Source organism: Gymnoscopelus braueri (assembly GCF_963280865.1).
Source record: "Gymnoscopelus braueri genome assembly, chromosome: 14".
NCBI lineage: Eukaryota > Metazoa > Chordata > Actinopteri > Myctophiformes > Myctophidae > Gymnoscopelus > Gymnoscopelus braueri.
Genome location: NC_137619.1, coordinates 19,196,043 through 19,210,591, shown reverse-complemented (window position 1 = coordinate 19,210,591; position 14,549 = coordinate 19,196,043). Strand labels below are relative to the sequence as shown.

Below are 14,549 nucleotides of genomic sequence, written 5' to 3'. Positions count from 1 at the left end.
GGTCAAACAAAATAGTAATGGTTTTCCTAAACAATTAGTCTAAGTTGATGCACTTTGCAATAAAGACTCATATTATGACCTTTAAAATGGGTTTCTCAAAGTTACCAATTTACCAAAATCCCTTGATAGTTTACCCAAAATATGACTAATTTTCTATCAATTACACACCCCATGAAGCCTTGAATTCATGAAGATTTTTTCGTTTTTGTCACATTCCTAAGCTAATAATTTGATGACCAGCGGAAAGATGCTAATGTCTCCGGCACACTTTGAGTCTCCTACTGGAGCCGCCGCCAGTCATCAAATTATTGGCTTAGGAATGCGACAAAAAAAACAAAAACATCAATGAATTCAAGTCTTCGTGGGGTGTGTAATCTATAGAAAAAAAGTCATTTTGGGGGTGAACTATCCCTTTAAAAGGTGCTGTGATGACAGCCACAGAATACTTGGATCATATTTGGAATTGACCGAAATCCCTTAAAATATGATTTTATATTAGTTAAAATATCAAGTACAAAGTTTGTATGTTGTGGTCACCATCATCTTAAAATAATAAGAATAGTAATCATAATCATAATGATACAAATAGTTATAGTTCGGCCTATCATACTGTTATGTATAGGAGTACCCTGAGAGCAAAACATTTGAGACTACTGTCCTAAAGTAGGCTACAGTATGTTGGTTGTTTCACCTTCATAATTTTGTAGAGTAGGACATAAGTAGGCCTATCATAAGAGAGAAGGAAAAAACAGAGTAGAAAACAACAAAATATAAGCATGAGTACTGTTTTTACATACAGTAAAGACATTACAGGTAATAACAAAACATCATTTATATCCAACATTCCATTGAGGTGCTTTGTGTTATGGTGGCTTATGGTGGCTCTCTTGATATACAGTACATTTATGATGAAGGGCACTGGCCTACTCTGGGACCACGCAATTCAGGAACGATGCAAGTCGGGAACGATAAGTTGGGAATGCATGCCCCACACGGTTATGCAATACCCATTTTCCCTCTCATCCTCTCACAATTAGTTTTGTATTTTATATCGTTTTAAAATTTGTAAACTTGTAAGGATTGTGGAATGAGCAACACAGCTAAAAGTGTGGGTAGGGCCCCCCAAAGAATTTGCCAAGATCCCCCAATATGCTTCTGTTGGTATTCGCTCTCGTTCTGAGCGACCTGCCAGCACACACCTGCTCACAGGTGTCAGGTGTGTGACTGGCACCTGAACATGGGTCCTGCAAATTTGACAAAAATCTGTCTGTTGTACCATTGTACAAATCTTGCCTGTAAATCTTTGGAAGAAAGCCTATGGTTCCTCAGTCGAGCAAGGGTGAGGAATTGGTCTTCTTGGGGTGTTGTCTTCCTGGGACAGCCACTTCATGGTCTGTCTTTGACTTCACCAGTCTCACAGAACTTTGGTCCTAAGTTTGGAAATGGTACCAGGGCTGACATCGAATAAGAAATCTCTGGAAGAAATTTCTCTTCACTGACACTGAAGTAGACTTATCTCTGGCTAACAACTTTGTCTCTATAGTAAAGACAAAGTTTGTGTAACAATCATACACTTAACACACGTAGGCCTATTCAGTTTTGGCGAGGACTTTCCCTTGTCAGGGTCGTATATATGACGATGATGTACATCGAATAAGGGTTTACCCTTCAAAGCTATAGAAAAGGGGGGTAAAGTGGGTGGTTTCTGGTGCATAACACCGTCGTGAACCATACATTAGGCATGAGCGTTGAGCGGCTTGTAGCGCGGCGAGGGAGTGCAGAGGTGCGATGGTGTGGTTAAAGCTTGAAGAGGGAGTCCTGTGATGATGACAGAGTTGTGTGTGGGGGCGAGCGTACAAGGCTTTGTCGTAATGGGTTCTCCAGGGTAAGATTCTTTTTCAAGTGTCTTATGTCACAGTGTACTGTAGGTGTGTGTGTGTGAGAGTGAGACGAACGTCTCAGGATCCTCCCAGTAGAAAGGTGGGAATCTAGAATGTCTTTGTGACGTCATAAAGCGTGGGAGGACTTCATGGTTTCTAGTATTTCGATGGTGGTCCTGGCATTTGGGGTTTGAGTCTCATCAATCATGTTTTGACCTTTTTGAAATGTGATGCCATGCCCCCCACTCCACCAGATTATCACACCTGAGACCCTCAACAGGGATTTAACACAAAAGGGCATAAAAAGTCATTGCACTTGCAAGGCAATACTAGAAGTTTGTACAGTACTGTATCTTACATTTACCTAATTTACACTTTGTCATGTAACAAAGTATAAATTAGCATTAAGGATGGCTATGCACGTGAAAAGTTAGTTTTTATTTTTATAATAGTTTTAGGCAATGTAGGTAGCCATAGTTTTCAGAGTAAGGCAAAAATGTCAGTTAAAAAACATATTTAAATCTCTCTAACATGATAGTGCATGATGAATGAATGATAGTTATTAAACTACTTGAGTTTGAGACCATTCGGTCAGACGCACCTGATGCCCGGGACACCCAGACAGACAGACATACAGATATTGTGTGATTTATAATAGACATATGACGACATATTTGGGCAATGTTTACCCTGTGTGTCATGTAAATTAGTTTACACTTTACACAGTCAGTATAGCTCACAATCATAAACAAAACCTTCACCGCCCTGGACAGATTGTAAAACATTGTAATGAATGTCAGACAATGGTTTGTACTACAGTCCTTGTGCTTTCCCTCTTTCTCTTATAGACTCATGTCATGTTCCTAAGGAGACAGTGACTGATCTGACTATCTACTTCAGTCTAAATGTTGCACAAGACTACATTCCTTTATTTACTCTGACTAGCTAAGAGAAATTCCTATGTTCCTAACTGGTTGTACTATGTATTTTTGGTGGACAGCACGCTGGATTGACCTGAAAGTGAAGTGGGTACTTTTCACAGATATTGGTTCCTCTTGTGCTTGTGTGTGTGTGTGTGTGTGTGTGTGTGTGTGTGTGTGTGTGTGTGTGTGTGTGTGTGTGTGTGTGTGTGTGTGTGTGTGTGTGTGTGTGTGTGTGTGTGTGTGTGTGTGTGTGTGTGTGTGTGTGTGTGTGTGTGTGTGTGTGTGTGTGTGTGTGTGTGTGTATCACAATGCATATGCACATACACATGTGTGTGTGGACTATTTGTAGAGTCTGAGTGCCTGCATATCAAAAGAGGAACTACTTGATTGCATAACAAGAACAGATTTGCCTGGCAATATTTTGTAGTACTCTTGAAAAGCACCATCTTGATCACATAACTATTGAGATCATGTGTACCGATAATTTGGAGCAATATATATATATATATATATATTTTTTACATAAGTCGGCCTCCTGTTGGCGCTATAATAGCCAGATGGGAAAAATGCAGGGCAAAGGTTTTTCCTTGGCCTTTAGGGATTGCGCAGTGTGCACACAAAGTTTTACACAGATCGGTGCAGTTATAGGTAAAAACACGAGGGCCTGTTAGTGCCACTGCCACCATGAGGCTGATTTTCAAGTGGCATGGGAATGTGCGTGCAAAATTTCACAGAAGTCGCATGCTGTGTTCATGATTTGAGGAATTTTGTTCAAAACGAAGCGCTCCTGCAAACCTGCACGCCAATCTTAGCCAATCAGGATAGAATATGAAAAATCTGAAAGACTCTTTTCGTTTAATGCCTATAGAGATACTGTGAGATACTTTGTGGGATTTTTGGACAAAATCTGTGAGTACTGTCAAAAAAAGTTTTGCAAAAATCGGCCTCCTGGTGGCGCTATAACAGGCCCATGTGAAACAATTGGGGCAGAGGTTCTGCTCTGGCATCTAGGGAGTGTGTGTGCACAGTTTCGCTGCCATCAAGCCAATGGTGCCGGAGATAGGTGTTTACACTACAGACAGAATGACGGACGGACGGACGGACGGACAGACAGTGCAAAACATAGTCTCGGCCATGCCTTTTGGCTTGGCAGAGACAATAAGGCACCTTTCTTAAACAGGTGATAATTGATAATTTAATTATGGTATGGATTGTTTGAAAGGGATTACATTGTGTGAGGTTAACATCCTGATTTACTCAGCTCAAACAGGAAAAGGTCATAAGAACAATAGTGAATAATATGCCTAGGTGCCTGTAATGTCAATATTATGCTTAATGTACTGTACTCCATTCACTGAAAACAGATATACTGTATCTATCCAAGACAAGTTCATTTCTGGTGTAACATTCACAGCAATGGGGTTTTCCCTGCACTGAAATATGAGTTAAGTCTTGCATGAGGTAGCCATTCTAACAACACACAAGGTGACAATAGCTATAATTAAAATGTGCTTCAGGAAGTTTGTAAATGACAGGAACAGACAAATTGCACTCAGAGTACTGAGTACTAACAACCGTTCTTGATATTTCATACAGAACTTTTGGCTTGCATGCTTAGACATCTCTGCGGAAGAGATTTAGCATGAATTTGACATTATGTTGGCAGGTTTCCATCAAGCAGTACACAACTGCACTGTTTTTGAATTCATCTCAGAGTTTGTTTGACGTTAATTAGAATCAGAAAGTATTTATTGGTATGCTATGCTATGCTCACATACAGTACAAGGAATTTGAGATGGTGCATGCATGCAGGGTAATGGTAACTGAAGTTAGTGGAAGTAATGTACTGGTTAACTAGATAACTCATTCAAATATAAATGTATCAATGTATTTGTAATATATGCATGTGGTAATATATGCATGTGTGTGTGTGTGTGTGTGTGTGTGTGTGTGTGTGTGTGTGTGTGTGTGTGTGTGTGTGTGTGTGTGTGTGTGTGTGTGTGTGTGTGTGTGTGTGTGTGTGTGTGTGTGTGTGTGTGTGTGTGTGTGCGCACGTTAGTATTCTTAAATGCCAAGCAATAGGTCATAGTATATGGGGCATTATTTTGTGTATTACTGTTTGCTTTTTACTTCGTGCCTCATTCATTCAGTTAAAAGTGAGTGGATAGCAGCGTCTTAACCACAGTGAAATTAGGTTAAGAGGTGGAAGGTGTGTGTGTGTGTGTGTGTGTGTGTGTGTGTGTGTGTGTGTGTGTGTGTGTGTGTGTGTGTGTGTGTGTGTGTGTGTGTGTGTGTGTGTGTGTGTGTGTGTGTGTGTGTGTGATAGGTGGGGGGGTGTGCAGGGGGTGGAGACATAGCAGCAGAGGTGCGGCATTACTGGAAGCAGGTGCCTAAACAGGTCTGGCTTGCCTTTTCCAGGGCATGGTTGGTTAACACTGAAAGGCACAAGACTGTGGCCTCGTGGACGTACCACCGTTACACATAACACACAGGACTATACTATGCATCATTTAGACCAGTGTTTCCCAAACAGTGGGTCAGGAGGACCCATTTGGGGGTCACAGACCCATTTGTATGGGTCGCGAGTATATCTTCTTATTTTTTTGCACTTCATACAATTTTTTTCCATTATAATTTCAAAGGATTTTTTTTGTTGAAAAAATTCAATTATTTATCAAAAGAATTTCCAAAATGAAAAAAAGGAATAATAAATAAAATAAATGAATAGTGAAAATAGCCGATCTACAAGCTCACAACGTGTCACATCGCGACGTATCGTGAGCTTGTAGATCGATGATTTTCATTATTAAATATTGCTTAAGTGGTTGATTCATAATGGATTTTTTGGATTCCGGTAAGACACCAAATGTATCTTCTAGGTCTCAGCTGAAAATGCAACGCACATATAAACACACAAAATACATAATTCTCGCCTAAACGGCTTCTCATAACATCACTCCTCCACATGCTGCAAGTTTACGACCTACTGTGACCAGTGAGCAGTTACTGCTTTCTGCTCATAAGGAGGTGGTTGTCAATCCTCTACATTGAGGTTAAATCACGGTTGATTGTGGTTCATCTGACAGGAAGCTGCACAGAGCATTTCACCTCAGTCTCCTGATACAAGAGAAAACAAGATGCTCCATTGTAGAACGTCACTGTGTTCCTAGGTAATGACGCCCCTGGACGCATTGCTTGTAAAACCTGCCATGGAGAAAAGTAGCCTACTGCTTATTAGGTCTCAAAAGGAGAACAATTATAAGGATCAAGGGATGGTTTGATATGAATATTGCTGATACAAATGAGCACTGCACATTGTGCACAACAGATCCCCAACTAAGTATATTTTTACAGTGTGCAAGTATAATGGAAAATGCAGTATCTGGAATAGTATGCCAAGTGTACAGTATATATATATATCTATATATATATATATATATATATATATATATATATATATATCACAGGTAAATTGGCATTCCAGGTAAATTGGAAGGGGAGCGCTTGTTTTTAGGCGCGGGGCTGCGAGGCGAGGCTTTGATGCGAGGACGACAATAAGAAGATCAACCAGGAAATGCAAGCACCAGCCTCAGTGTTGACTTTGATAATCATTGGACTCCCCATCCACTACCATTGGGAGTCTAGGCTTGACTCCCGCTTGGGACATTACTTTTTCAAACAACCGCAGACTACTTTTTTTATCGCCGATAAAGTATAGTTTTGGACCATGATGGAGGCGCGCCGACTCAGCAGACCTTGAGGCCGAGGAGTCGCGCCCGAGCGCGCCCGAGCGCCCCCAGGCGCGAGTGCCCGCGACGACCGGCTGATGGTCTGCTAGTCGACTAAGCGCCGTCCGAGTTATGTACCGATAGGCACAGAATCGTAAATGATGTTGGGGACTGCGTTTGACCCAACTGCCACTCACTGCACTAACATAGCCTGCCAGCACCGCCCCCTTGTGCTTCAACTGCATGGAATAAGGCTGTTCGCGGGTGTGTGTGTGTGTGTGTGTGTGCGTGCGCGCGTGCGTGCATGCTCGTTTGTGCGCGTGTGCATGCGTGCGTTTGTGTGTGGTGTGGGGCTCATGTCTGGCTTGCATTGCCCTCTAGCGTTGATTCTACAGAATTGCCTGGGGGGGCGGTGAAGACAAGCGCTTCTTTTCCAATTTACCTGGAATGCCAATTTACCTGTAACATATATACCAATGTGCATCACAAGCCCTTAAAACACAATAACTTATTTCATGATTGTTGTCCAGGGACTTTTGCTTCATTCTGACAGTGAAGTGTAGAGAGACACTAAGGACACAGAAGGAGATAATGCACGCTATGCAGCCCTCACATCTAGAGTATGGAGTATGAAGATGTCATCACTATATGCCCATATATGGGTATATCCATATATGGAGATCTCTGTATCGCCCATATATGGAGATCTCTGATGTCATCAGTTATACCCATATATGGGCATGCCCCCTGTTATACCCATATATGGAGCTGACTGATTTGTTTGCGCATGATGCTATGACGACACATTGAGGTTAGACAACATTAACACACTCCATATTTGGGCATAGCTGCCTTATATGGTTATGGCTGAGTCATGGTGACATAAGCGTGACGACGTAGTGACATGAGCGTGACGTCAGACGTCTGCCCATCCTCCCTTAAGCCAATTTTAATATAGGGAAGGATACAAGTGGAAGTGGACCTGATCAAAGTGGTGTTAGAATGCATTAACTGGTCTGGTGTAGCCAAGGAGCCCAACATTTTTTATATGAAGATCGGTTTGACAAAAACTGAGACTTTTTTTTTACCAGTGTAACAATCTCTTTCTCAACATACCTTGCAAAAAGAAGACATAGATTATGACATAATCTATGTCTTCTTTTTACAAGGTATTGTAAAAAAGTATTGTGATTGTTCTGTGGGTTTTGGGGATATACATATTTGTCTGCAGGCCTGGTTGGGTAGAACTGATGTCCTAGAGAGGTGAAGATGGAAGCTTATACTCACAGAGGGTAACATCATGGTATGGTACTGTCGTGACTGTGGGTTTCTCAAGAACTGATACACCACTGTAGACTCAGATTGGTTAGCTTCCCACAGGATGTTGTAGACTGGTACACCCTCAGCACCATACTCTGTTACAAGTAAAATTAATAAGCGGTAATCAAAATGGACTTAAGTAAAAGTACAAAAGTATTGGCATCAAAATATACTTAAAGTACCAAAAGTAAAAGTGCGCATTATGCAGAACGTCCCATTTCACAAGGTATCATAGGTCTAAATTTATGAAAAATCGTTTGATAATAGCAGATCTAGAATTTCACAACGTGTCGCAATGCGATGCATTGTGAGCTTGTAGATCAGCTGTTTTCAAATAGACAAAGTTTTAATACGGCTGAAGTGGTTAATGCATGTTTTGTAATAATAATCTAAATCTACAAAGTAACAAGTATCTAAAGTTTTCAAATAATTGTAGTGGGTTAAAGTAACAATATTTGCCTCTGAGATGTAGTGGAGTAGAAGTAAAAGTAATACTACAGTAAAGTAAAAGTACCTGAAAGTTGTACTTAAGTATTGATTGATTGATTGATGTACTTTATTTAGTAAGACATGAGAACAACAGTACATGGAAGTACAAATTCAAATTAAAATACAAGGTCTACTAAACTGGAAGACTCATAAAGCACTAAGCTTGTTTAAAATGAGATCCCCACGCACACAAATCATGATGACATATAGGAGACAGACAGATATACACACACACTACTATAGCTTACAGGTTGCTGGTATGAAAAAATAAATAAATATGTACAAGAGAAAAAAGAGGAAGAGTTCGGGGTGGGGTGGGGGGGGTTAGGTTAAAACTTTGACAGGGCCCATTTTTCGAATTGCAGCCTCCTGAAGGTGTTTATTTCTCTGTGTGAAACTCCTTTTAATCAGCAATTATTAATCATTTGTAATGGCTTATCATACATTACAGTACAGTACTTGAGTAAATGTACTTAGTTACTTTCCACCACTGCTCAGCACCTTCTGCTCTGAAAGTGAAACCAGATATTAGGTCACTAAGAGGGAAAGAGAGATAAGGGCATGGTCACACCACACTTTTATTCTACCTATGAGGGCGGATTCTGTCAATGCATTTCAATGGGAATGGAGCGGTTTGCTGCCATTTGCGGATTTCTGCAAAAACCCGCTCCATTCCCATCGAAATGCATTGGCAGAATCCGCCCTCATAGGTAGAATAAAAGTGCGGTGTGACCGTGCCCTTAACAGATAAGGGAGAAGGTAACCATTTTCTGTTAAAATGTTGACCCACTGTAACAGTTTCTCCTTCATTTACTGTAGGATATTAGTTTTTCTCATTTGCCTGAACACATTTTGTCCATTCGAAGTTACATTTGCAAAACAGTTCACACACAGGCCTAAACTGAAAGTAGGCCTATATAGCTGTCCGAAAATGTTCTAATACTCACAAAACAAAGCAAACATTTTCATCAAATAATACAACTTGACAAATTAATGTATTATTTCAACCAACTATTACACAATGGACAATGAAACATTGCTAGCAATATGAAACAGTTCAACCATGCCATTTGTTATTACTTTACTTTAGCAGGCCTATGTGCCAAAACAGTGTATCACAGCATGAATTCTATTATTTTCTCCAAAGATGATTTGACTAGAGATAACAAACCCTGCTGCACTCTGCAACTGCACCTGTTTGAAATGCCCTGTTGAAATACAGAACTACACATTTAGTCAATTTGTTTAATGATTATAGGCCACAGGTTCTGATAAATGTCACATTGTATGTTTTCCCTTGCAAAGCACTGAGTAAAAAAAACTCCTTGCATTTGTATACATTCCTGGCTCCTCTGGGTGCCATGTACCTACAGCAGGGAACAATTCCTCATTTGGCTTATTTGCCCAATGATGTTCCTCCTTCATCTCCTCTCTTTAGAGGTTGTGTGCCCCTTAAGCTCCAAGCTCCATTATTCTCTAAGAAAAATGTTAATTAATAAAACAAATGATTCCAGTTGCATGTAGGCTGTATGATGAGCCATTACAAATAATTAATAATTGCTGATTGAAAGGAGTTTCACACAGGTGCACTGGATAATTTCATAATTTATATCAGCTGTGAATAGAAGTGAAAACTGTAATACCAGATTTATCGGATTGCGCGTGCAGAGCTGCCAACTCTCACACAATGAGCGTCAGACACATGCACACACACACGCTCTTCAAACACACTCATGCGTGCCACACATCCTATTTCTCACGCTGTCAAATCATCCCAAGGAGAAAACTGCATCAACTCTTGATTGGAACATCCACTTTTGCTTGCATTTGAGCGACACAATTTTTTAATTAGCCTGGGTTACCCCCCAATGTTAACTAGTAAAGATACAAAGAAAACATTATAGGTGCGTCTCGCTCTATGTTGAGGGAAGTTGTGCGTATTTACGCACGAGGCCTAATCCCATCGATCATTTAGATCAGTGGTTCTCAACCAGTGGTCCGGGGACCACCAGTGGTCCTTGAGGGGGTTCCAGGGGGTCCTCAGCCAAATTATTAGATAGGAATTGACCCTTATGTGTCTGTAACTCTGAGAGAGTACAAATGGACGGGTCCATTTGGTTCCATTCTCTCAGAGTTAAATGAACACTAATGATGATGATACAGTGTAGATTGGGACCCCGAAGAAATCAAAATGGTTGAGTCCCTGGCATATCTTTTCAAGTGGGGGTCCGTGGGCTAATATGTGTCAATTTGGGGGTCCTTGACCCGAAAAAAGGTTGAAAACCACTGATTTATATATCCTCCGAAGTCCCCGGATGGGTCTAACCATGAGTGGTCTAACCCAGTGGGGTCCATGGATCCTTAGGTTATGAGGGGGTTAAACGGACCCTTTTACAGACAGTTACATCATGTCTGTAACTCTGAGAGTCATTGAAATTAAACAGTACTTTGGTCTAAGCTTATTAAAATGAGCGGCACACGCCACCAACAAACACTTCAAGGTTTTGTGAAAAACGTTGCAGGCAGCCCTGGTGGAACCGATATATTATATACCACCTCTATAGAGTTAAAAAAAAAAAAGAAAAAGGTGCAAACCCATTTCTACCTCTGACGACGTACTTTCATCAAACGCACGCTGTTGTGAAGCGCTCGTAATTCTCATTGGTCAGTTTGGATAAAGGGCGTAGTGGTGGATAGTTTTAGTATTAAGTACATGTAGGCTACTCAAGTACTGTACTTAAGTACAATTTTGAGGTATTTACAATTTTCAGCACTTTTACTTCTACTCCACTACATCTCAGAGGAAAATATTGTAGCTACTTTTCCTCCACCCCTCCATTATTTGAAAACTTTATACTAGACTAGTTACTTAGAGATTATTATTACAAAACAAACTAACCTCTTCAGCCCTATATATATTTCGAGCATTGTGAGCTTTGTAGATCTGCTATTTTCAAAAGATTTTGACTTTGAACTTGGGGAAATGGGACATTCTGCAAATCTGCACAATGGCTACTTTTACTTTTGGTACTTTAAGTATGTTTTGATGCCTATAATTTTCTACTTTCACTCAAGTAGCCTACGTTTTGAATACGGGACTTCTACTTGTAACAGAGCACTTCTACATTGTATTGATACTTTTACTTAAAGTAAAACATGTGAGTAGCCTACTTCTTCCACCACTGGAGGCGGGCCTGGCGAGCACCAGGGGGAATTCCCACTGGGCGAGCAGCAGCGCTCTCTCTTTCTACTCATATGAATGTTACTGTACGCTGTCTGTCACTCACAGACAATAAGCAGACCCACAGTGATAAGGTTGTGCTCATCAACATGGACGGTGAGTAGGCTATAGTAACATCATTACGTTTTCTGTGAGATTAAATCACTTCTGTTCCGTTACAGAAGGTATATCTGGCGATAGCTGGTGAGATTTATTGAGCTTTTTTACTATAATAAGTGAATGATGTTAGAACATGTCAGTCACTCACTGCGTTTTGAGGTCGAACTCGTTACAAACATCGTAATTTACATTCTTGAATATATGCTGGCTTTTTTCACATTCAATTAAAATGTCAATTTATGGATATTGGGCTGCTAAGCTAACCTTTACATGTTTTAAACTAACGTCACTGTACTACTGCGCACCGCTTTATGATTGACGCTGCTTCTATATTATTAGAGCCTATGACCAGTGGTGGAAAGTACTACTTAAGCACAACTTTGAGGTATTTTTTTTACTACAGTAGCCTACTGTCAGTAGGCTACTTTTACTTCTACTCCACCAGTGGTGGAAAGTACTACTTAAGTACAACTTTGAGGTATTTTTTTTACTACAGTAGCCTACTTTTACTTCTACTCCACTACATCTCAGAAACAAATATTGTACTTTTACTACACTATAATTATTTGAAAACTTTAGTTACTAGTTGCTTTGTAGATTTTGATTATTGTTACAAAACATTACATTAACCACTTCAGCCCTATATATATTTCGGCCATTTCAAAATAGCAGATCTACAAGCTCACAAGTGTGTCTGTTGTAGATCAGCAATTTTCAAAAGATTTTGTATACATTTTTAACTTGTGAACTGGGACATTCTGCACACTGAGTACTTTTACTTTAAGTATATTTTGATGCCAATACTTTGGTACTTTTACTCAAGTACATTTTGAATTGAATTCCAGTATTTCTACATTGCAGTATTGATACTTTTACTTAAGTAAAAAAATATGAGTAATTTTTCCACCACGGATATAGGCCTATATGTCCTTATTGATATTGTTGTGCTTTAATGTAACATATATTTCCCCCACAGTTTACATGCCGTCCTTGCTAGGGGACCAACATATAAGTAAGTAACTACAGTACTACTCACTGTCTACACACTCAAAGCTCATAAATGGCACATAAACCAACTGTATCTGAATCTGTGGTTGGCTGAGTACCTACACACCTTTCACTTCCTCAATTATCTTGTTGGTAAGCAAGTCACACACTGTGTGTGTGTGTGTGTGTGTGTGTGTGTGTGTGTGTGTGTGTGTGTGTGTGTGTGTGTGTGTGTGTGTGTGTGTGTGTGTGTGTGTGTGTGTGTGTGTGTGTGTCAGACAGACAGACAGACACCAAAAGAAAACACAGAAGTGCTGTGAGTGCTTCACGATCACAATAACAGTTTTAAGACTTTATGTTAAATATCTTTCAGTTTATGAAGTTATGAAGTCTCAATTCTATAATTAGAGCTATATGGGTTGATTTAAAAAACAGATAGGCCTATATGTTTTCTGTGTATGTGTAACTACAGCAGAACAGCCTTGTTGGATACTCTGAGTAAATTAAACGAAACATGAGAAAGACGGGACATGTCATGTGACTGATCAGCAAAGGCATACCAGCATTTTTTCTTGTTAGAAATGTAACATGACTTGTTTTATGGTCTCTGGGTACTCCTTCCTGTCCTGCAAAGCATCTAAGTTGTACCTGGAGATCTATCTATCGTATCTACTGTACTGTATCTACTGTATCTACTGTATCTATCTATCTATCTATCTATCTATCTATCTATCTATCTATCTATCTATCTATCTATCTATCTATCTAGTAAAACCCTCAGTGTTAATCCATTTGTAACTCAGGGAGTGTATACACATTTGTACTGTACACTCTCAGAGTTAAATGATCACTAAGGATTGTACAGAGCAGTGAGAGAGAAATATATATACAGCATATCCCAATCCCTCCCTCTATCTCCTCCATTTTCCATCATTCTATCGCTCCCTCCTTCCACCCCGGGGAAGTGATGGCACTCCATCCCTGCACACACCCTTACATCCATTCTCAACCCTTCACCCCTGTTCTCTCTCTCTCTCTCTCTGCCTGCATGCAGTGGCTGAGCCAGAGATCCAGATCTTTGAGCAGCCCAAGCAGAGGGGCATGCGCTTCAGGTACAAATGTGAGGGTCGCTCCGCCGGCAGCATCCCTGGAGAGCGGAGCTCCGATAATAACAGGACCTACCCCAGCCTTGAGGTGAGCAGAGGCCGCTCCTTGTGGCACAATTAATGCCCAATCGATTAAGCCGCACAATGAATGACATGGAATTGTACATCACATTTTCCTTAATTTTCTTTTTACAGAATTAATTAATTAATTAAAAACGCAGTCAGTTTAAATGCAATCAAATGAATGTTGTGCCTCAAGTCATCAATATAATTAATTATTAGGCCTATCTAAAAATCCTGATCAGAATATCCTGTAAAATAATTGGGATTATTATGATTGGGAGCCATAATTTGCAGCCCTATCTGTCCGTCAACTTGGCGAAGCATTTTTTCCTAAATATTTATCAATGATATTATTTATAGTTTACTGGAGATAAAAATAAATGTTGGGCGAGATGTCAGTCACATACAATACTTAGGTAATAGTCTGACCCTTCTGGTATTTGTGGTTCTTTATTTTATGTGGTAAACCGCACCCCTCCAGTGCTCCAAGTACATTATAACAAACGCTAGGAATTCATTTTCAAATGTAATTTGACCCAGGTACAGTGTGCATGCATGTATGGATTGGAATTTCAATAGGTTGATGCGTCACTAACATTTCAATGCAGGTAAATTATCTGTGTGTGTAGAAACAAGGCCTTACTATAATAAGTAATTTTAGGTAAAGGACTTGACAGACAATGAGTAATATAATCATAAGAGCGGATTGAGTG

General features: G+C 40.1%; 1 protein-coding gene across 2 annotated transcripts in view; it reads left to right on the top strand.

Moving 5' to 3' along the window:
• The first annotated feature begins 11,618 nt into the window (after positions 1-11,618).
• Positions 11,619-14,549, top strand: part of LOC308100172 (proto-oncogene c-Rel-like) — a 17,364-nt gene continuing 14,433 nt past the window's right edge. For both annotated transcript variants that reach the window (XM_080449120.1, XM_080449119.1), the window contains exons 1-3: positions 11,619-11,677; positions 12,657-12,692; positions 13,722-13,861. In XM_080449120.1, coding sequence (XP_080305246.1) covers positions 11,671-11,677; positions 12,657-12,692; positions 13,722-13,861 — 183 coding nt within the window. In that variant the 5' untranslated portion in view covers positions 11,619-11,670. The remainder of the gene's footprint in view (positions 11,678-12,656; positions 12,693-13,721; positions 13,862-14,549) is intronic.